Here is a 22481-nt window from a genome sequence, read left to right as displayed (position 1 = left end):
GGGAGTGATACAGTAGGCAGGGCGGGATGTCCGGCTCAGCTGCGCCCACAGAGGCTGTTTCAGGGGGCCGGGTAACCCCGCGGGCTCCCACCCGGGACAGGCGCTGCAGCCTTTTGTCACCATCTAGTGGAAACACGCAGCCGCGACCAGGCACTTGGTTGAACAGGACGTTTGGGGACACTCACTCCCCTGACCTGTGGTTCCTGTGGGGATCCCCCCGAGCTGGTCACCCATTTTTCATGGCTTTTGGGGAGGCCGTTTTGCCTCGCAGCCCAGCTTCCCCTCAGCCCTGGGCAGCAGCAGCTGGGTAAGGTGTCTCCAGTGCTGCCAGGCTCGGGAAAAGCATAGGGGATGAGTCTGCTGTGCCAGAAACTGCAAATCCATGGCAAATCCCTCCTGGGGTCTCCACTAAACCAGTTAAATTCCCTTTAACTGTGGAATTAGATCAACGCTCCCAAGCTGCAGACATGCTGCAACAAGAGACAGCCATAAAAGGACCTAAAGTATATTTACTGCACAAATAGAGCTGTTAAACCTGCTCTTTTGGCCAAATTACCCTTCATTGATGCTGCTCTGCAGACCTCCCTTGGCTCTGAAATTTCTGGCAGTGCCTGCAGAGGAGCGGGGCTGTGCTGTGCCACTGGGCCAGCCTTGCAATGTGGTGTGTTCCCAAAACAAGGCTAGCCTTGCTCCCCTCCAGCATCCTCCTGCCCCCTGCTAGGGCTGCCTGGAGGTCCTGACCACAGGTAGGATACAGGCCCAGCCTAAGTGTTGGAATCTGCAATGCCCTGGCTACCTTCCTCCCTGCAGCATCCCAGGCCCTTTATGGCCACAACAGCAGCTGGCAGGTTTGGGCCATATCCAGACCTGTTCAATGGATTAACACAACACTGTAGGCAGAGTTGGTTCTCACTCCTCTGCATGGGGGTGCTGTGCTCCTTTCCCTGAACATCGGGTCCTGCTGCACCCTCAGAGATGCCAGTGCCAAGGACAACCTTCCAGCACACTGCTGGGAAAAGAGCTGGAGCACAGGCCATACAGAAATGTCCCTTGCCAGGGCTGGGAACTGAGACTGGCCAGCTTCCAGCCCAGCTCTCCACTGATCCCACCACTGGCACTGTGTTATTAGACACACGCAGTGTCCCAGCAGCCAAAACTGCCCCTGGCTGGAGCAACAGTTGTCCCTTTCTCATGGCAAACCACCCCTCCCAAAGCATGGGGAGGAGCCAGGGCCAGCCCCAGCACTGGCAGCAGAGCTGTACAGGCAATCATAGTAGGGGATTTTGTTGCACTACATGGATGGCAAGGAAAGTGCAATCAGCTCTTGCTTCAGACAGATAAAAATGCCCTCCAGGTCTCTCTGTCCTCTGTCTCCATCACTCTGCAATCCCTCGGGCCACCCTGGGTCTGTGTCACTTCTTCCCCCAGCCACTTGGGGACAGCTCCTGCAGCACACAGTGGGACACGAGCCAGGCGTGGCTATTTCACTGCAGAGTCCAGCTGCCCTACACAAACGGTTTTCCCAGCTGGGATCCCATCTGCCTGCATATGTGACGAGGGCTGGGACACGGGCAGTCTCCCCTCTGTTCCAGCTCCCTCCCTCCTCGTACTAGCTGATGGTGGCAGGCTCTCCACAGGCTGGCTTGCTCCTGGAGAGGCTGGCTGATCCCATCACCTCTTTGTTAGCAGGTGCCTTCAGCTATAGGCTGCCTGCCTGGAAACTGCCTCTCCTTGCCCAGCAGAGTAGAACTAGGACAGCCTAGGAGCCAGTAATATTGGCTCATCCACAGTGTGTCCCTTGCTTTCAGGTGGCACTGAGCAACCCAGGGGTATCCCCTCAAAGCCATCAGGGCCATGGAGGTCTGCATTCTTTGAGGTCTGCATTTTTTTTCTTTAGGTCTCACTAGGATTTTGTGTTCCCCAAGTCAGGGGCTTCTCTCAAGCAGGCCTTGGAAGGGCAAACTGGTATGCACATGCCAGATGCACATGCCCGAGTCAGGAGACTCCAGGAGCTGGCTGGACACCCAGTATGAAGTGGGAGGGGAGGTAAGGCAGTGGGGAATCCGCATCAAAGGAGGACACTCCAGTCCAGGGGGAACACAGGCAGGGGGAACGCAGCACTCAGCCCTGCCAGCACACCAGCAAGTTAAACAGGAGCACCGGGGGTCATTTCTATCCTGACTTTACAACCACCGGGGTAAAACTCCACAGGATGAAATCTGGTATCTTCTTCCAGTGACTGAATTCAAAAGCATTCATCGGGCAAGCACGGGCTTATTTTTTTCTCCAGCTTTGTGCCTTTTCTCCCTGACGGGAGAGGTGGAGGGTGGCAGCTGCAGGGTGCTCCTGTGCCAACTGCAACCCCAGCAGCTGTACACTGACCAGTTCCTGCGGATTCTTCTTCCTGAGGGCCGGCAGAGGATGCCCGCGGGGGAGCGGAGCGGGGCTGGCACATGCAGCGCTGGGGAGACCCCAGCCCCAAAAAATAAGGCGAAAGTGTGCTCGGGCATGGTTCCAGTGTTCACGGGCGCCGCGCTGCCGCAGGGCCAGCCGTGGAGGGCGGGGATTCCCGGGGAATTCCCGGGGAATTCCCGGGGGTTTGGGGACCCCCGGTACCCCGGCTCTGCCGCACCACGTGGCTGCGCCCGCCACGTGCTCTCCCGCGAGCGCGGCCACGCCCCCCCTGCCGGCGCCCCACCGCCCAATCAGCACGCAGGCGCCGCGCTGCCTCTCCCCCATTGGCCGGCGCCCATTCCCCCCGGGCGGGCGGTGCGTCCCCCGCCCGCGCCCCCCGCCCCGCAGCCCCGCGGCTGTAACGCGCCCTCCCGTTGGCCGATGGCAGGGCGCCGGCCATTGGCGGAGGGGCTCGAGGGGCGGAGGGTGGGGATTGGCCGGGCGGCGCGGCGCTCGCGGCGATTGGCCCGTGTGGGGGCGGCGGGGGCGGGGCCTGGCGCGGGGCGAGCAAAGGGGGCGGAAGGGGCGCGCACTCGCTCTTTCGTGTCAGTGCCCGGCCCGGCCGCCCGCGCGTCCCCGCCGCTCCCGCCGCGCCACCGGCACCGCTCCCGCCGCGCCGCCGGCACCGCCCGCCCCGCGCTCTGCACAGCCCCGGCCGCCGCCCCTGCGCCGCCAGGCACTGCCGCCATCATGGTGAAGATCGCCAAGGTGAGGGCGCGCCGCCGGGGCGCAGCCGGCCGGGCGGGGGAGCAGGGCGGCCGCCGCCGTGGCGTGGCGGGTGGGGATGGGGATGGGATGGGGAAGCAGGGAGGGAGCCGGGCCTCCTTCCTGCCGCTGTTCGCTCGGGCCGCGCGGCGGATCCGGGCCTGCTCGGCCTCGCCGTAAAGATGGCGGCGAGGGGAGGGGCCGCGGCTCCGGAGGGAGCGGTTTCGAGCCCCCCCCCGTCCCGCTGCGCTCGGAGCGGCGGTCGCCAGCGGGGCGCGGGGCTGAAGGGGAGGGTCGGTGATGGGGGGGGCCCGTGTGTGTGAGGGACGGGGGGGGGGGAGCACCGCGTGTAAGGGCGCGCGGGACGGGGGGGGCGGGGCTACGTCACCGCGCGGCCACGTGGGGCGCGGGAACTGCGAGCACGTGGGAGCGGCCCCCGGACCCCCGCAACACCGAAAGGGCCCCGCACACCGGCCGTGGGAGACCCCCACACCGCCCCCCCTTTACCCCGGGGCGGCCCCTTGAGCGCCGCGGGGGCGGGCGGAGCGGCCACGTGGTTGGGACAATTGTCCGCCGGAGCGCGGGCGGGCAAGGTGTGCACGGAGCTAAACGTGCTGCCCGCGCTCTCTTTCAGACCCCGAAGAACCAGATCAAACAGAAGAAAATGGCTCCTCCTCCGAAAAAGTTCGAGGAGAGCGAAGAGGAAGAGTCCTCTGACCTAGACGAAAGCAGCGGAGAAGAGGTGATGGATCTATAGATAAAAGTCGGAAGGATGCACGTGTTACAAAAGTGTCATGGGGCCTATGGGTTACACTGTGGCAAAATGAACATTAATAAACAATCGGTGTCTGTCAGTTAACTGTGGCTAAAAAATAAAGTGAATTTTATAAGGCAAAAGCAATAGGGAGGAAAACTAGCTTAGAAATGTAGAAAAGTCTGTACTTCCAAGCTTTGGAAGGACTGCTGGGATCTCAAAGCTGTCCTAAAGCTGATGAGCAAGTAGGTGAATATTAACTCTTGTAGAGCACAAATTATATGCAAATCTAAAAGTTTCAACCTATTAAATGCTATTAGAGATCACTGGTCTTGCTTCAGGGCCAGGAAATTTGGAGGGGCTTGAACGTTACATAAGTAATCTGTTAAAAGCATGGAAAATGTGGGTTTGGTCTTTATTAATTTAACAGGATGGGTAATTAAGGTAACTTAACAGAAACTGTCAGAAGGTAATGCTTTAGATTGCAGTTGCTGTATGTTTGTCTGATATTGACGTAATTGTGGCATAAAGGGGCAGCATAAGAGTCTTATACTAATGTGTCTTTCAGATGATCCCTCAGAAGAAACCACAAAAAGTAGCTGTTACCCCAGCCAAGAAGGTTGCTACACCTGCAAAGAAGGTTGCTACTCCTGCGAAAAAGGCAATTACACCTGCAAAGAAGGCTGTGCCTACTCCACAGCCCAAAAAGGCTGTTGCTCCATCACCTAAAAAGGCAGCTGTCCTAACCAAAGGAGCAAAAAATGGAAAGAATGCCAAGAAGCAAGAGAGCGAGGAGGAGGATGACGACGAAGATGATGATGAAGATGAGGAGGAGGATGAGGAGGAGGATGAAGAGGAAGAAGATTCTGGTAAGTTACTTTTGAAATATGCATTGATCCTTGTATAAGTTGTGGGAGAGGTGGGGAATCGGTGAAGTCTGGAGGAGAACTTGGGCTGCAGCTGCATTACACACAGCCCGTGAAGCACCTCCTAGTTTCCTGACTGTTCTTTGCTGAACTTTGTAAAAATCTTGTGAAACAAAATACTTTTTACCCATATCACTCAGTCTTCCAGCCTTGATAATAAAGACTTGTTGTACTTTTGATGCAGATGAGGAAGAGGAACCACCAATGCCTGTGAAGCCTGCAGCCAAAAAGCCTGCAGCAGTACCAGCCAAAAAGCCTGCAGTTGTGCCAGCAAAGCAGGAATCTGAAGAGGAGGATGAAGAGGATGATGAGGAAGATGATGATGAAGAAGATGATGGTATGTGGGATTTAGGGAAATTTTGTCTGACTGTTAAAAAAGGGTGGGTAACTAATAAACACTTATAGGGAGCCTGGGAAGGGGAGTAACTTAAAGAATTAGTGGGAATGATGCAGTGTGTGTGCTCATCTGGTTTTAGCTGGTTGATGTTGTCCATATGGCTGAATGGGTGTTAGTTTATCCCTGTTAGTAAAACTTCTTACTTTTGGTGAACGGGTATTATTTTTTAGTGCAATAAAACTTTAGGGGGAGAGGCAGCTTTTATAAACAATAACTATCAGACTTCTTTCTTGAGAACAAACAAATTTAAGGAGGTGCGAGAAACACTACTTTGCTTCACAGAATTTTCTTTTCTTAGTCTCAAAAGAGGCTTAATCTGAAACTGACTGAAATACTGTGCTTAACTTGTTTCAGAGTCTGAAGATGAAGCCATGGACACAGCCCCTGTTCCAGTGAAGAAAACCACTCCAGCCAAGGCCACACCAGTGAAAGCCAAGGCAGACTCTGAAGATGAGGAAGATGATGATGAGGAAGACGATGAAGAGGATGATGAGGATGATGAAGAGGAGGATGCTGAGGAGGAAAGTGAGGATGAAAGTGAGTTTAAATGCTTTTGAGATCATAACTACTCAATAACAGGAAGGATGGCTGAACAAAAATTTTGTCCTGTCTTTTGGGCTGAGGAGCAGTTGTTCTATGACAAGAAGTCTTGTGTATGACTGGTGTAAAGTTTAATGCTCCTGTGTTGATTCTGTATAGGAAGAAGTTCTGTATTTTTCAGTGTTGTTGTTTGTTCTCTGTCACAGAACCTGTCAAGGAAGCACCTGGAAAGAGGAAGAAAGAAATGGCCAATAAAAGTGCACCAGAGGCCAAGAAGAAGAAAACAGACGGTAAGTACTGTGGGATCATCATACTTTTTTGATGGACTGAGATTGGACTGCTGGGTGAGGAACAGAACTGTGAAGAGCCAGAATGCCAGGGGTGGGGTTTCCCGGCACAAATGATGATTATAAGGGACTTAATACTGACACATGATGTCACTTTTGAGCAGAAACTGATGTGCTGAAGTTGTCTGGAGTCTGGCTCCCAGTTGTTAAAAAAACTGTCTTAAAAAACCCCACTTTATTATCTTTTTATTTAAAGGGCCTGTGTCAGCTTTCTCCCTCTTTGTGGGAAATTTGGTCTGCACCAAGGAATTTGAAGAGCTGAAGGCTGGCATCAGAGAATTCTTTGGGAAGAAGAATATTGAAGTTTTAGATGTCAGAATTGGTGCTTCCAAGTGAGTTCATCAGCAGAATTCTGCTGCTTATTTCTTCTAATTGGCAATAATTTGTTTAGAGGGGTGCAAGTGTGCTCATGCTGATTGCCTTCAACATGGTTTGCTTGGTAGTGTATGGAGGAGCTACAGTACTGATAAGGGTTTAATACTTTGCCTGGTGTGCAGCTATGTCAGAGTGTCTTCCTAAAGGGAGAGCTGCTGCTGCAGAGCTGTTCTCTTAGGTGGAACAGGTAGCACTTAATTTATTACAGTCAAACTTGACCAGTGGAAACCCCTGGGTTTGGGTTTCTGTTTGTGGTCTTTGCTGCCAGAGGGAGATCATTGAGATATTAAGGCTACTGTTGTTTCAGGCGGTTTGGCTATGTGGACTTCTCATCTGCTGAAGATCTGGATAAAGCTCTCCAAATGAATGGAAAGAAGTTAATGGGTTCAGAAATCAAACTGGAAAAAGCAAAGAGCAAGGAAACTATGAAAGAAAATAAGAAAGGTATGGGCAATAACTCTGCATAGCTGTGTACATCAAAGAAGAGTTGTTACAATGGGAGCTTGGAGCAGGCTTGGGGTATTACTGATGCCTGCTTTTCTACTCTGTTATGGCAGATCTTTGTGCTCTGGCCTCTACATAGTAAAGTTTCTCAAATGCTAACATGTAGATGTGCAAGTTCAGACTGGAATATCTGCAAATGTGGTCCCAAGAAATAGTACATATTGTGATGACTTTGGAGGAAATGTGTAACCTTTAAAGCTTTAGGACCTGTTTCCTGACCTTGATGCCCTTAAAAGAAGTTCAATGGCAGCATCGTTAACTTTCATAATAGTTGCTTTTGCAGCTTCTGAAAATGTGAATACTTGCTGTGGTTTATTTTCTGCTAGATAACTTGCTGGCAGTGGCAGTGGCAGTGGAGAAGAGGGGGGATTTTTAGCTGGTGACCTGAAAGTAACTTTTCTCTCTTTGCAGAGAGAGATGCCAGAACACTGTTTTTGAAGAACCTGCCCTACCGTGTAACCGAGGATGAAATCAAGGAGGTGTTTGAAAATGCAGTAGAAGTCCGGATAGTACTGAACAAGGATGGAAGCAGCAGAGGGTGTGTAGCTGAGAGGACTGTTGGATGTTTGCTGTTCCTTTGACTCTTGGCGTATTTTGATAAGCTTGTGTGTCCTTTAGCTGCCTTAAAGGAACCTGCTGCATTAGGTATACTGAAAAGGCTACTTTTTGCAGCATTTTTTTTCCACATCCTTTCCTCCCCCCATTCATGAGCTTTGTCATTTCCAGAAGGAGACATTTGCTTACATTCTTTCTTATGCTGTAGGATGGCCTATGTTGAATTCAAAACAGAAGCTGAGGCAAACAAAGCTCTGGAGGAGAAGCAGGGCACGGAGATTGAGGGTCGTGCTGTGATCATTGACTTCACTGGTGAGAAGAGCCAGCAAGAACATCAGAAAGGTACTTTTCCAGACTGATAACGTGCATACAAATGACATTCAGGATTTAAGTCCACTTGTTTCAGAAGTTTTCTGTGGGTATGGCAACTTTAAGCACTGCAAGAAAACTAAGATATCAGGAAGGGCCCTTTTACCTGACTTGTGCTCTGCATCCTATGCATTTTATGTCTCTACTGCATGTTTCAGACAAGGTGGGTCAGCAGATCTAGGTGACCAAAACAGGGTTGGATTTGACTTTGTGCCTCACCTTGAGACAAGGAGAAGGCAACAACTACTCACCCTTAGACAGGGTCTGGTAGCAAGAGGAAGAGAGCTCTCCTCCAATCCTGCACTTACAGAACTGACTTTTTCCCCATAGGAGGTGGAGAGAGGGAGTCAAAGACCCTAATCGTCAACAACCTCTCGTACGCCGCTACAGAAGAGACGCTCCAAGAACTGTTTAAGAAAGCTTCTTCCATCAAGCTGCCACAGAACAACCAGGGCAGGTCTAAAGGGTATGTTGTGCCTTTCTCCTGCCTCCCCCCCCCCAGACTGGCATTGTGAATGACTTGCCTCCAGATACTCCCTGTTGCTCCCAGGCTGACTGAAATCTTCCTGTCCATATAGGTATGCGTTCGTAGATTTTCCCACAGCTGAGGATGCCAGGGAGGCATTGAATTCCTATAACAACACAGAGGTTGAAGGCAGAACAATCAGACTGGAGTTCAGTGCACCATCATGGCAGAAAGGGAACACGAACGCACGAGGAGGATTCAGTCGTAAGTGTTGCATGCTTGATCGTGAAACAGCTGTGTCGGGAGGGCAACAGTCAGGCAAACTTGGGGCTGTTTTAAAACAAAAAACTGCGCCAATGGAGTAAAAGATCTGCATTGTAAGTGAGTGTGCTGGATATGATGACTGATTATCTGAATTGCTGATGAAACTGTTGTCAAATTCCTCTAGATAGTCAAGTGCTGATCCAGCAGTGTCTGTACAGTTAGTTGTTATCGCTGTTGATAAGATGCAGGCATCTATTTTACAAAATGGGGGAGCAGGAAGAACTTATTTTGACAGTTATCAGGTTGGCGAATGGAAATCCTTTGATGTCAGTTTTTAACTGCAATCTTGGAAGAGTTTTCACGGGTTTGAGGTGCCTGAGGTGTTACTTGAAAACAGCCCCATCATCCCTGGGACCTGTTCTGCGAGCCAGTAGCGCAAGCTGGATGTGATAAGAAGCTAAAGGTTCCTTGTTCAGGTTGAATGACCTGTGAATATATTCCTTTTCCATAGAGCAAAGCAAAACGTTGTTTGTCAGAGGCCTTTCTGAGGACACCACGGAAGAGACACTAAGAGAATCATTTGAAGGCTCTATAAGTGCAAGAATAGTCACAGACAGAGACACTGGATCATCTAAAGGGTATGTTAAACATCCCCTGGGATCAGTTCAGGTGCTACAAAGCACCTCACACTGATCTGTGCAGTGGGGGAGGTTCTCATGCTCACGTGGGTAATTGTGTGAAACAACTAAATTGGGTGGAAGCAGAGAAAGAGCATGGAGTGCAGCACATGCTCACTTCTCACCTCTTCTCAATGAGCTCCTTCCTGCCAACAAATCCGTGGCAGCTGATGGATTCGCACGAGAAGGATATTAACTGTTCAGTACTGGCAAACTCACAGTGGAGATCCATTGATTGTGATTAGCCACTGCTGTCCTACACGTGACATGTGTGTGAGATGCAGAAGTGCCAGTGTTTGTTTCTGAAGGGATTGCTGTCGGGTACCTGAAGGTGGTGCTGCAGCTCGCAGAGTGCGACTGACTGTCATTCTTGTAACCTGTTCTCTAGGTTTGGATTTGTGGACTTCAGCTCTGCAGAAGATGCCAAAGCAGCTAAAGAAGCCATGGAAGACGGAGAGATAGATGGCAACAAAGTGATCCTTGATTTTGCCAAGCCAAAGGGTGACTTCCAGCGTGGCGGCGGATTTGGTGGTCGTGGCGGCAGAGGAGGCGGCCGAGGAGGAAGAGGTGGATTTGGTGGCAGAGGTGGTGGCAGAGGAGGATTTGGAGGTAAGAGGAGGCAAATGCTTCTGTTCTGAGGGGGTGTGCTCAGAAATTAACCCAAAGCCATTCTTGGGGTTATGATGTGGGGCTACCACAGAGCAATGGATTTGAATTTATTTTCTGTCCTGTGCCAGGATGGCTTTGGAAGGGCCAGTGGTATATATTACATATGTCTATAATATATATATGTGTGCATATATATATATATACACATCATATATATTTTACCTCTAACTCTGTTTTTTGCAATAATTTTCTTTTTAGGTAGAGGTGGCTTCCGAGGAGGCAGAGGAGGAGGTGGAGATCACAAGCCACAAGGAAAAAAGATAAAGTTTGAATAAACTTCCCCTTTCCTTCCCCTTCTTCTGCTCTCCGAGACTATCTGAAAGGACTCCGGGGGTTTTTATTCTCCTTTGATCTTGGCGGAGCCTTCGGAGGACATTCCAAGAAGCGAAGCAGTACTGTGAGCCACTTGGAAAATACTAATTTTCATTTCAAGGAAGCGAGAGCAAGCCATTTTGACTGCTTGCCTGTTCAAAGGAACTTTTTAAAAAAAAACACAAGTGATAGATGTGGGAATTTACCCCTTGTCTGTGAGTTGTCTTGAATTTATAATGTTTTACCATGTACAAATTTTTTTTTCCTATAAACTTCTGTAGCATTTTTGCTGTAAAAATGCAGAATGTTTTATCATTTGTGCTTCAGCACCCTGTCTTGGACAGATTAAAGGACCTAAACTGGTTCGTGTTACTTCTGTGCCACTAAATGAAGCCAGGCTGGGAGAAAGAGGCTGTCTGTAGCCTTCCCTCTCTTGTATTAAGGTCATTAGTGTCACAGCAGCAGCTTCTGTCCTGCTTTGCTTGAGCTTGTGTCAGCTCCCAGCTGTGTGTGTGTGCTGTGTTAGAGTGCTTGCAGGAAGGAGGGCAGAAGAATATGATTGCCGAGGTAAGCTCTGTGACCACAACCATGTTTTATTTTATTTTTTTTAACTAAAGGTGCTGTGATGGTGCTTAGTAGCCAATTGCTCTTTTACATTCTTTTTAAACAAATGAGTAAATCAGGTCTTGTACTAAGGCTCTGCAGCTCAGTTGCTCCATCCTGCAGGCATTTCCTCTTGTGTATCATTCCAAATTGTCTCCTCTTGAGTTGTCCCTAAGTATGAAGTAAATACATTGAAACAGGAGGTCGGGGTAAGTGGCTGCTTACACACAGGCCTTCTGCTGTTCTTCAGGCTGGGTCAGGGTGACTGCCTGGAGATGATGGAGCACAGTGGCAATGGTGACCAGCCAGTTTCTCTAGCCAGGGATATGGCTGCTGTCCTACAGTGGCAGCTGTTGGGGTACAGAGTTTCTCCAAACGCGGGTGCAGAAAGCAGGCACGGAAAGCAGGGCTCTGCCTTCCTGCATGCAGGGACCCGCAGGCTCAAATGTCGGTGGCCTGTGCCCTGCTGAAAGGTCCTGCCCTGGGCTTTGGCATTCCAGCCACGTTCCAATGACCTTCATCGTCGGCTCTGGCTGCAGTTACAGACTGTTCCACCCTCCAGGCCCGTTGTACCAGCGCTGGGAACTTGGCAGAGCCCTTGCAGCCCTTCTTGTGGCTTCCCAACGTTGAGCCCTGGGGGAGCAGGGATTCCCTATGACTTTAATGTTTTATGTTAACCAGTGGTGGGGGGCGGTCGGGAGGGTTACGGTTTTTGTGTGTTCTGTTTGTTTCGCGTCCTGCCCCCCCCCCCCGTTCCCCCCCAGTCCCTTGCCCGAGGCTCCCCCGGCCCTTTGGAATCGGCCATTTTGGAGCCGCACGCGCGCCCCGCCGGCAAATGGTCGGAGGGCGGGTCCGGCCGCCAGGGGGCAGCACCCGCCCGCTGTTCCCGCCGGGACTCGTCCCTCAGGACACACCGGCTCGTGCACCGGGATATGGGCCCTGCGCCCACTCCAGCACCCTGGGATGCTGGCTGGAGCATTCCCTCGCACCCCAGTACCCGGCAGTGGAGTCCCACAGTGGGACATGACAGCTCGGGGTCACACTGGAGCAGGAAAGGGCAGGACCACCCACAAGTGTACCTGCCTTTGGTCTCCATGTGTGAAATTTTTGGTGCGGCTCCAGTGGCAGGTGGCCCAGCCTACCAAGTCCACCATGCCGTGGTCTGCTTTGCTGACCTCTCTACTCCCCATCACCATGTGGAGCAGCTGAGCTGGGAGCCAGCTCTGGAAACAGCCCCCAGTGCCCTACAGGCTCACATGTGGCTTTCCTCTTCTTCACCCCAGCCGGGTTCAAACCTGATGTGGGTTTGTCCCTGAAGATGCAGCTCACTCTGCTCTGACATACATCCCCCACTGCCCTGTGGCCAGGGCTTGTGTCACCTTGTGGTGGAGCTTTGGTTGGGGCAGAGGGGCAGTGAGGAAGGTCTTGCCGTGGGGAGGGTGGTGGGCACAGGAGGTGTCGATCTCCTTCAGCGGGAAAGGGTGTTCAACAAAACAGGTGAGCTTCCAACCCTTCTGAAGTGACCCTTGTCATGGAGGTCAAGATGAGAAGCTCCTCACTGCAAGGCACCAAGAGGATCCAGAGTTTAGCTGGGTTTAAAATGGAGGTGGAGGAGTGCATGAAAGAGAAAATACCTGCCGGCCTTGTAAACTCCATGCCAGGCTCCAGGAAGCTGTGCCAGACTGGAACAGGGCAGCTACAGTCCCCAGATGTCCAGTCCAAGCAGTAGTTTTGTCACTGTAGCCCATTGCCAGGTTTTGTTCCCAGCAGAAACCCACTAGTAACAACAGGAGCTGAGGGCTTGTAGGATTTTTTTCTTCCTCTTTTAACCTTTATTTAGAAACTAGAATATTCACCAAAATCTACAAGGTTTCTCTGTACAGGTCCCACCAGGTGAAGAACAACACAGAGAAATGTCTGCACGCAGCCCTTGCTCCCTGTACACGTTGCTACAAAGAGCAAGAGCCAACCCTGCATACAGGATAAATAAACTGCCCAAAGTACTGTACCTGACATAAATTATGGAGGTGTCAATTTGGAAAGTATTTCTGAACTCACTCCCAGTGGAAGGAGGGAGGAGAGGGGAAAGGAAAAGAGTGTTGTGTGCTGCCTAACCTATCCAGGCACCAAAAATGCCCTCAGGGCTCTGCCCTGCACTGCTGGCACTTGCCCCAGGGACAGGGTGAGTGCATCGTACATCAAATTTCACAGTATCACTGCCAGCCAAGCCCTGGGCAGCACTGGCTCTTGCTCTTTCTCCTCTTCAAATCTGCAGACAGGTACATTTGCCTAGAGTGGCGTGGCTTGGTGTGAGGTGCCTTTTTTAACTGGTTTATGCCCTTTTTTAATTCATTTTCTAACCTGGGGAACATACAGACTTGGAGTAAACGAAACAGGCCCATTTCCAAAACACATTAGGAAAAAGAAAGAAGGAAAAAAAAGGCACTGCACAGGGGGACCTTTGAGGTAGTCAAAAGTTTTTCCTTTCAATGTCTGGCACCAGAGAGGGAGAGAGCGAGCGCACCTGTGCCTGCATTTCGCTGTGCATGGTCAGGGCCAGGGATGTGGCTGTGCTTGTCCACCCTGTGCAGGGACATCTGAGTGTTCAGACCCTGTGCCTGGGAGCTGGCACAGCCCTACCCATGCACATGTGTGGCTTTGCTTTGCTCACACCTGCAGTCGGTGGCTGGAGAACATCCATGGCCCTCTCGTGGCCATGTGTCTCTCTGTGTTGGGTGTTTCCATCACAGCAGCTGACCCAGGGCTCCCCTAAAGAGCCTATGGCCCTTCCAGCCATAAAAAGGGCCACGTCTCATGACACAACTCCCTGTTGTGCTCCTGCACCTCATCCTGTAGCATAAACACTGCAACAACCCTGAGAAGAGCAGATGTGGTGTGAAACACCAGCCCTCCTTTACCTTGTCCCCTTGGACCCTGCTCCACGTGCTGGGGCAGGACCAGTGCTCCCCAGTTCACCCTGGAGCATCACAGTTGCTGCCAAACCAGGGCTAAGCCTGAAGCAGCCATGCATGGGGCCTTTGGGGGCTGTTGTCCCCCTCCAACCAAACCCACCAGGGCAGCCCTGCTGCAAGGAGAGGGTCTCCCCAGAGGAAACCCCCAGGATGCCTGCACCCAAGCTGAGGTCCCAGGTGTAACAAACCCCCGGGCCACTCTAGCTGGGGGCCACCAAGTTTCTCTGCCACTTCCTGGGCCACAGGCAAGGACAGTCTGCCTGGTCTCTTCTCTTTCCTGCCAGGAGGATCAAATCCCTGAGGAATTTCAGCTGGGTGCATTCCTCTGAGGGCATGCACAGCAAGGCCACAAAGGGTCTGGAAGCCACCATCGCCTGGGACCCTCTTATAGGGACAAAGACCCTGGTGCCCCAACTGCCATGCTGAAATCCTAAGGGGACCCAGGGCTGCTGAGGGCCAGCCTCGGAGGAGAGCCCCTTCCCCCAGCTGCATGTGGGGACACAGAGAGGATTTTGATGGGGATAAACCCAATGTGCACAGGGTCAAGGTCACCGAAACCTTGCATGGAGGAGAAATTTGAGATAACAAATAAAATCCCTTGATTTTTGTGTTGTGGGGGGCTGATGCACTTGCGATCAGCCGAACTCCCTTGGAGCAGCTTCCCTGGATAGCCAGACCTGAACACCTCCAAAAATGTGCCACATCCCTCCCTGCCTCCCCGACTCCTTCACTTATCACGCTCCTGTGAAGGAGGTGCTTAAAGCAAAGCACAAACCTCTGTGCCTTCTCTCTCTCTCTCTCTCTTTTTCCATTTTGTGCTTGATTTGTCATGTTGTTATTTTTTTTTCTTTTTTTTTTTTTCAGCAACCCCCAACCCAGCTGGAGATAAGCGAACCACAATACAGTACAGGAACAAACACTATCACAAACCCTGCCCGCGAGCCAAACCCTGCCCACGAGCGCAAAGTCTCTGCCCTCCTTGCCCCGGAGGGAGATGCCCCCGAAGGATTCATGTGCCACCAGCAGAGGCTCACCCCATTCTGGAGCAGGGATCAGCTGTCCCAGCCCCTCCAGTCCCAGCTCTCCAGAGAGACTGAGCTAAAGGACATTGAGTTTTCTTGAGCATGTCAAGTTACTGTGGACCAAGTCCCACATTTGGAGCAACTCTGGAGGCAGCAGTTTATGAACCACCAACATACTCCGGAAAAAACATGGCTCCTTGTTCATCTTGCTGTTCTTGTTCTTCACAATGCCAAAAGTTTTGAAGCCCTCATGTCCAACAGGTGATACTTTAAGGACCTCCAAGCACATCCCTAGGAAGACGTCATCGATGGGGTACAGCTCCAGCATCTCCGAGGTCTTGTGCAGCTTCTTGGCCAGGGGTCCATCCATGATGAAGCCCCCACCCCCTGCATAGGGTGGGTAGATGTTTTTGTTGTAGAGGGCACTGGGGATGTAGTACTTGTTCTCCTTCTTACGGATTGGCCTGGCCTTGTGGAGGACATCCCCCACAAAGAGGTCCTCTCCCTCCTTCTTGTCCTCCAGGAACTCCAGGATGTTGCTGGGGCTCACAAACACATCATCATCACCTTTGAAGATGAAGCGGACGTTGTCACAGTAGATGTTGAACCACTTCAGGAAATGGACCTCTTTGAGGGTGAGGTTGAAGAAGCTGTCCAGGAAATCCCACTGCAAGATGTCGCCATAGATGTGGTTCTCGTAATCCAGCAGTTTCTGGTAGTTGGCTCTCTCCTCCTCCTTGGAGGCCGTGCCCAGCAAGAACAGCGTCCTGATCCTCTTGCCCTCCACCTCCTTCTCCTGGCCCCAGGTCCTCCGGATGGCCTCGCGGCGGTCGTGCTGTGTGATGATGGACTTGACCACGATGAGCAGGTAAACGTCCCCACTGCACTTCTCCGGGTGGTTGATCAGCATGGGGAAGTATCGGCAGTGCCGATAGAGCAGGAACTGCTGGAAGTTGGGCTCCAGCCCCTTGAACCAGTCCACCTTGCTGAAGTTCTGGTTGGCTGAGCAGTTGGTAGTGGTGACATCCCAGAATTTTGTTTGCTTTGCTGTCACGCTCTCCTCTTTCACAGGAGCTTTCTCCTTCTTGGTCTTCCAGAAGGTGCTGGTGATGGAGAAGGCGTTGTCTCTCTTCTGTGTTTTCAGAGGTTCTGGAGGGGGCAGGTCTTTTTGCTGCTGGCCCTGCATGAACTGGTTGGGAGCCATTCCTCGCTGCAGCACCGTCACCGTGATGACCAGCAAGAAGGAGAGACAAACCGTTTTGTAGATGGTCTTCTTCCTAAAGGTACGAGATGGGGGTTAAGGAGAGGAAACTGCAGGCTGCGAGAGACCTGTTTGCAAAAGCACCTCCTGGAGAGGTCATGGGATACTCATAATCTGCATCCCATCATCTTTTGACGAGCAAAAGCCTCATGGAAAGAGCTGTGGGACACCTTCACAAATGTTCTTCTCACCTGCATCCCACTTGTGGGGTGGCTCTGGGGCCACACATAACTGCAGGGACAGGCTCAAGGCATGTGGCAGGTGACTGCAGAGTCATCTGATAACCCCAGTGCAAAGAGCTGGGAAGGGTTCAGGGGGAAAAAAAATGGGCTGAGAAAGATGAAGTCAGGGTGAGAGTTTTGGCAAGGCAGCCGTTTTGGAGGAAAGTCCCAAGGGAAACCTCTGTTTCAGCCATCTGAAAATTGCAGTTTAGGACAAGAGCAGAAGAGAATTATCTTTTCTATAGAAGCATTAGCTCCAAGACACAGACATATTGCCCATGGCCCTAGACTGGCAACACTGAGAAACCAGAGCTGGGAAGACCACGAGAGTCAACATGAAACTGGCATTATTATTCCTTTCCAAAATGGCACATCGGGACAAAAGAAGAAGTCAAACTTCAAGACTCAGTGGGGAAAAGACATCCCTGACGCTGTAATCACCTTGGGAACCAGCATTTCTGGAGGCACTGCTGGGCGTTTTGGCCAGCTCTTGGGTCCCACTGCTTCCTTTGTGGTGATAAGGAGCAGTGGACTCAGGGCAGATAGGGGGACAGATTTTCCCAGCCTGCAGCAACACAGGTGTCTGCATGTCCAGGGTGTGTAGGGGACTGGGTAGATCAAACCCAGCCCCTTGTGGGGCCATCCTGCTTCTCTCCTTCACTGCAGACCCATCTCCCAGGGAAGCTGCTGGCTCATGGGACAAACCTTGGACAGAACTCATGGGGGGATTGAGCAGGATCCTCCTGAGGTCCTTGGGACAGTGGGAAGGCTGCACTCAGAGATTACTGAAGCGCAAATTCCCCCAATCCACTTTTCCACACAGGTAAAGGTGGGTTTCTCTTCCCACTTCTTCAGAGGAGAGGAACTGCCCTCTCTGCCCATCTGAGCTATGCTGCTCCCAAATGCTTGGCTCCCCTCCACATCTGGCACATCTGCACCAATTCCATCCCGCCAAAGTCCTGTGCAAGTGAGCCATCTCCCTGTGCAAATGAGCACTGGGCATGGGGGGATGGCAGCTGACCTCCTCATGCCCACTCCTGACAGCTTCCTAAGGGCAGTCCCATCTCTGTCTGCTCCAACTTGCTTTCCCTGCCAGTGGGTGAAAAGGACCTTGGCTGGGGAGCTGAAGGAGACAGACATGGCACTGGTCTTGTGACTCCCATGAGCCTGTCCTCTTGGTGACAGAAGCATGTCCCAGCCTGGGTGACACCAGCTGGGGACAGCCCTCAGTCTCCCACTCCAGAGAGCCAGAAAGATCCAAAATCATCTCTCAGAGGCAAATGGCATCTTCACTTTGGGACAGTCCAGAGAAGGAGCTTGGGGCTGGAAGTGAAAACATTTAACCCAAGTATTTTACCCAGATAGCCAAAAAACCAAAAAAGCCATGAAACTCTCCTGGACCTGGGGGCCTGAATGGGATCAGCACTGCCAGGAAGCTGCTGGGGCTTTGGGCCACAGGCTGCAGCAAAGCACCTGCTTGGTGGGACACCCTGTAGCCCCTCAGGCTCCCTGGGACAGGGGTCAGCATTGTCCTTGGGGACTCCAGCCACCCTTAAATGCAGGAACCCCAAATGGGAACCACAGGAACCGGGAGCTTTCAGGAGCTCCTGTCTCTGGCTTCGCCCTGAAGCACAAAGAACTTTTGAGCCCCACGTTGTCGTGGGAAAACTGTGATCACTAGTGTGAGAGCAAGCGTGGAAATAAGTAATTACGGGTAAATGGATAGATATTCCCCATCCGGTTTTATATGTGGCCACTCATCTGAGACTGATGAGGGAGCAGTTCTGATTAGATCTCACCATTCCCTTAACCCTCTCCAGCCCTTCCCGCACAGCTTTGAGCTTGTTCTTAGAAACCCTTCAGTTCCAATACAACTTCACTCCAAGCACAGCCAAGCAATGTTTAAAACCTCTCATCAGTACCCCACCACTGCCACAAAAATAACCCTGGTCGCCCCTGTATAGTAACTCTATTTGCATCAATCCCACCCTGACAACCCAGCCTTACTCCCATCCCATCTCATCCCATTCTATCCCATCCTGTCCCATCCCATCCTCGCACTCCCCACCACTCCAAGGACAACAAGTGATAAAATACCCAAACTGAACGATGGCCAAAGGTTCCCCAGAAGCCGAAGGCAGGGAATTACTGCTATAATTTTTAAAAATTTGCATAGGTAGGGCTATCACTAACTGGCAGGGATGGGTCCTAGTCTTGGCAGACTCTGCCTAACAGAGGGAAGCTACATGGATCCACTCACCCCCCTTCACCCTCCGTGGGTCCAGGCAGAAGATCAGACCCGGGGCTGAGGGGAGACCTCTGGTGTTTAGTAAGAGGTGAAGAGTCAGGTGGCTTGGGTACATCCGAGTGTGTCGGTGAGGTGTTGCACAACAGCACAGAAACTTATTCCTCCTTCCTTCAGGGGACACCATTTTCCAGCTCTCACCAGTGCAATGTACAATTCCTGCTTTATTACAAGAACCTATTTGGGATTTTTCCTACAGGTCTGACTGCAAACCACGGGGTACCACCAGGTCCAGCAGGAACGGGGGCCCCATGGCCACTTCTCCCCTGCAGAAATCCCATCCCTGCACAGGATGGGAAAGCGAAAGGGGTTAGGGGGACCCTGAGCAACAACCTCCGGAGATTGCCACATCGAACCGAGGATTTGGGGGGCAAAAGAGTGAGAATCATACGCACATCTTTTCTGATCTCAAGTCTTTTTCTGTGGTCTCCTCAGCTGGGAAGTACTTCAAGAGGGGAGAACCAGGTCCTGTTTTCTGGAGATGCCAAGAACCACCACATTGGCAAAGGGCTTTGGGGTTGCTGCCATTACAGAGAAGACACTCTGCTGAGCCCCAGGACCCTGCTTTGGGGCACAGCTCCCATCCAGTCCCCAGCAGCATCCCAAGGAGTTGGGGACACCCAGCACTGCAGGGCCTGAGGACAGCAGCCACTCGCAGGGCTCCCATCTGTGCCAACCAGAACCGACTACCCCAACTGCTGGTATGGGTGCCACTGAGAGAGCTTTGAAAGGATCCCAGCCTGGTTCTTCTCTTCTTTTTATCCATCAGGAAAATTCTAAAAGCCTCCCTGTGAGATGGCTGCACCAGCAGGCAATTATATGTAAATCATCCCAAATTACAGGTGGGTGGTTTCCCTTTCAGGTGTTGATGATGGAGGGCAGACTGGAGCTTTCTAACCCCATCCCATCTCACTTTGGATTCACGTGAAAACCTCTTTGATCCGCCAGCACTGTCTATTTATTAGGGTGGGTTTTTTTTCTGGCCCCTCAATTAGATCCAGTCACTAGAGGCACGGCCAGTATAGAGCCTTGTCTGTTGGCAGTGCCAAGGACTGGAAGAGAGAATCTTATCTAGGGGCACATACTGGGCAGAAAGCACCAAAATATCCCCAAAAGTAGCCTGTGCCAGCCAGCTGGAAGCACCAAGGAGGGCCTCAGTTCCCAACGGTTTTCCCCAATGCCAGGGTGCCCAGAGACGTGTCCCCTCCTTATAAAAGCCACCTGGTTTAAACAGAAAGCAGTACAAACGCAGATTTGGAAAACAGGCAAGAGCCGAAATCCCGGGTGTTTCCGACGCCGAGGGCATCTGCCTCCGGGCTAGCACTGCTCTGGGACAGGGACCCCACGGGGCAGGGCTGGTGGCCCCGCTCTCCCCGGCCCCACCACACAAACCAGCTCTTCGCAGGGAAAGGCTGGGAAAGGCACCCCCAGGGATGGGGGGCACCAACCACCCGCCTCTGCCCGGTGCCCCTGTCCTGGGTCCCGGTGGGCCAGGATGTACCACGGGATGGAGAGAGATTTGCGTAGGCAGCGGACAGCCCAGAAAGCCTTCCCCAGGATACTGGGCCCGGGAGACCCCATCTGAGAGCCACCGCAGAGCCCTCGCTCCTGGGATGAGGACAGACGATCAGGGGACAAAGGACAAACGCCGTCCTTAGTCGCTTCCCCATGCCCACCCTCCCCACCGAAGCTGCTCTTTCCCAGCCAGCCACCCCTGGGGCGCCCCTCGAGAAGGACCCGGTGAGGAGGGGACCGGGGCGACTTTCCAGAGGGAGCCAACGGAGAGGGGACCTCGCAGTCCCGCGGCTCCGGGCAGGATGCGGCGCCGGGACGGCGGTGCCGGGCTGCGGGAGCGGAGGACACTCGGCAGGACGGCGGAGCAGGGGACAGCGGGGCTCAGTCCGTGCTGGAGCGGGGCAGGAGCGGGGCTCGGGCTCCCCGCTACCCGGAGATCACTCACCACTGGAACATGCTGGGAGTGGGACGGGGCGGCCGCTCCGCTGCTGGCCGGGCTGCCCGCGGTCCGGGCGCTTCTCTGCCCTCTTCCTCCTCCTCCTCTTCTTTTTTTCCCCCCCCCCCCTACTTTTTCCTTTTTCCCTCCCCTTGCTCTTCGAGGTGGAGCCAAGAGGGATGGCAGAGCAGGTAGGTTAACTCTTGCCCTGCCCTTTAGTCCCCACCCACCCCCCCCCTCCGGTCGTACCAGCAGGCAGAGACCTCCCCAGTGTTGCCCGGGGAACGTGTTGAAGGGTGACTGCCCGCACGTTCCCGGGGGACCGTCCACGCTGCTGATGGGACAACCAACGGGAGCTGGGAGCTCGGGGGAGTCCCAGCCCGGCCCCGCGGGCACAGTGACCTCTTCGGGGTGCTGTAGCTCTGCCCCAGAGCCTTTAGTGCAAAGGAGCCCAGTTATGGAAAGGGCATCCCAGTAGTCACCCAGAGAGGTGTTTTTGGCAGCTGGGATCTCTGGAAAAACCATGTGGGTCTTTTCTAACCACCACCCAACATGGACCAGTAACTTTGGGATAAATCCCAAAAGGGAGCTAGGGTTTAACACCCTAGTTTCTCATAGCAGCACTGAGATCCCAGCTTTGCTTCTGTGCGCAGTGTGGTTTGGGATCTCTGGGGCAATGGAGCCACACATCTTGCCTTGGGTCCCCACATCTCCTGGGACCTACCCTTCTCCCAAGACTCACATCTCACTCAGGATCCACACCTTGTCAGGGACCAACACTCTGCCCAGGACTCCCATCTCATCAAGCACCCACACTCTGTCCAGGACCCAAAAATCTCCCAGGACCCACATCTCCCCTAGGGGTGTAGGGAGTCAAGAGGAAGAGTTGCTGCAGCAGGAAGTGTCTGTTTGGCATGCCAGGACCTCTCATGGGTCAAATTTCCAACAGCACCACAAACAGGTGAGATGTCCTTCCCTCAGCCCTGGTTTGGGTGCAGTTTCACCAGCATTTCTGCTACATCATGTCAGCATGGGACACCCCGTTGACCATTGAGAAGCAGATTTATGATCTTCCTTTCCTCTTAAATGTAGCATTTCAGTTGAAGGTCTTTGTCAGCCATAAAAATTGGTCCCCATAATTTCTGATATCTGCCTTTTTTGTCACCTTCCCAATCCCACCAGCTGCTCATGACCACCATGAAGTCGGGATGGGAAGCCTGCAGGAAATCCTTTGCAAAATTTCTTTCCCTGTCCAGCAGAGATATCTCAATATCTTTCTCAACAGTCCCTCTGCATTTTTTATGAGGGTCATGGTCTCCTACAGCTCTCACAACCCTTAAGACACACTGAGCTTCTCATGCGAAAGGCTCTTCTATTCCAAGGCTGGGCATGCAGTGGAACCCACACAGCCTCCACTAGCCAAACAACATTTGGCTCTGCACCAAGAAAACCCCAAGTCCAGCCCAGTTTGGGGAGGAAAATTGCATTGCTTTCTCCAGACCTGTTTCTCTCTCCTTATCTCAGCTTATCACTTTCCCGGATGCCCTGCAGCTCCATGTCCTGGAGACTGTGAAAGCTCCCCAGGAAACATTGCCCAAACAGGCTGCACCAGCTCCACAGCATCCCATGACCTTATCACCACCAAGGGTCCCTACATGCCTTCCCTGATTCCTTCCTTGAATCCCAGTGCCCACAGGAAAATCTGTATTTGCAGCATTCATGACCCCAAGAAAATCATGGCCATGGGATTCACTGAGCATCAGCTTGACCAGAACAGGGTGTGAGAAGGACCCATCTCATCCCTGTAGCACAGCAATGGTAGGTACACACCA

The 22481-nt window shown here is 52.6% G+C and overlaps 2 protein-coding genes and 2 non-coding genes across 4 annotated transcripts; 3 read left to right on the top strand and 1 right to left on the bottom strand.

The window, feature by feature from the left end:
- Positions 1-2978: 2978 nt before the first annotated feature.
- NCL (nucleolin) lies at positions 2979-11010 on the top strand. The gene is made up of 15 exons (XM_027751061.2): positions 2979-3162; positions 3794-3901; positions 4482-4782; positions 5024-5176; positions 5591-5773; positions 5983-6066; positions 6320-6455; positions 6806-6942; positions 7414-7540; positions 7766-7899; positions 8257-8392; positions 8505-8656; positions 9168-9294; positions 9722-9942; positions 10201-11010. The coding sequence occupies exons 1-15, from the start codon at positions 3145-3147 to the stop codon at positions 10275-10277; spliced, it is 2094 nt and encodes a 697-aa protein (XP_027606862.1). The 5' UTR covers positions 2979-3144; the 3' UTR covers positions 10278-11010.
- LOC114003783 lies at positions 6170-6239 on the top strand. Its single transcript, XR_003546349.1, has one exon. It is a non-coding gene; the product is annotated as a small nucleolar RNA SNORD82 (small nucleolar RNA).
- Positions 8784-8860, top strand: LOC114003784. Its single transcript, XR_003546350.1, has one exon. It is a non-coding gene; the product is annotated as a small nucleolar RNA SNORD20 (small nucleolar RNA).
- Positions 11011-12742: 1732 nt separating the features above from the next.
- B3GNT7 (UDP-GlcNAc:betaGal beta-1,3-N-acetylglucosaminyltransferase 7) lies at positions 12743-20681 on the bottom strand. The gene is made up of 2 exons (XM_027751067.2): positions 20659-20681; positions 12743-16188 (listed from the first exon to the last, which is right to left on the bottom strand). Exons 1-2 carry the CDS (start codon positions 20667-20669, stop codon positions 14988-14990), a joined length of 1212 nt encoding a protein of 403 aa, XP_027606868.1. The 5' UTR covers positions 20670-20681; the 3' UTR covers positions 12743-14987.
- Positions 20682-22481: the final 1800 nt, after the last annotated feature.

Source organism: Pipra filicauda, unplaced genomic scaffold (assembly GCF_003945595.2).
Source record: "Pipra filicauda isolate LSUMZ 115617 unplaced genomic scaffold, ASM394559v2 scaffold98_size3848907_pilon, whole genome shotgun sequence".
In the NCBI taxonomy this organism is placed as follows: Eukaryota; Metazoa; Chordata; class Aves; order Passeriformes; family Pipridae; genus Pipra; species Pipra filicauda.
This window is presented reverse-complemented; position numbering and strand designations above follow the sequence as displayed.

Excerpts from the sequence above, each read along its gene's own strand:
- NCL (XM_027751061.2), top strand. Across the intron at positions 4,783-5,023 it reads TGAAGAGGAAGAAGATTCTG|ATGAGGAAGAGGAACCACCA; the intron begins GTAAGTTACTTT and ends CTTTTGATGCAG. Across the intron at positions 5,774-5,982 it reads GGAGGAAAGTGAGGATGAAA|AACCTGTCAAGGAAGCACCT; the intron begins GTGAGTTTAAAT and ends TCTCTGTCACAG.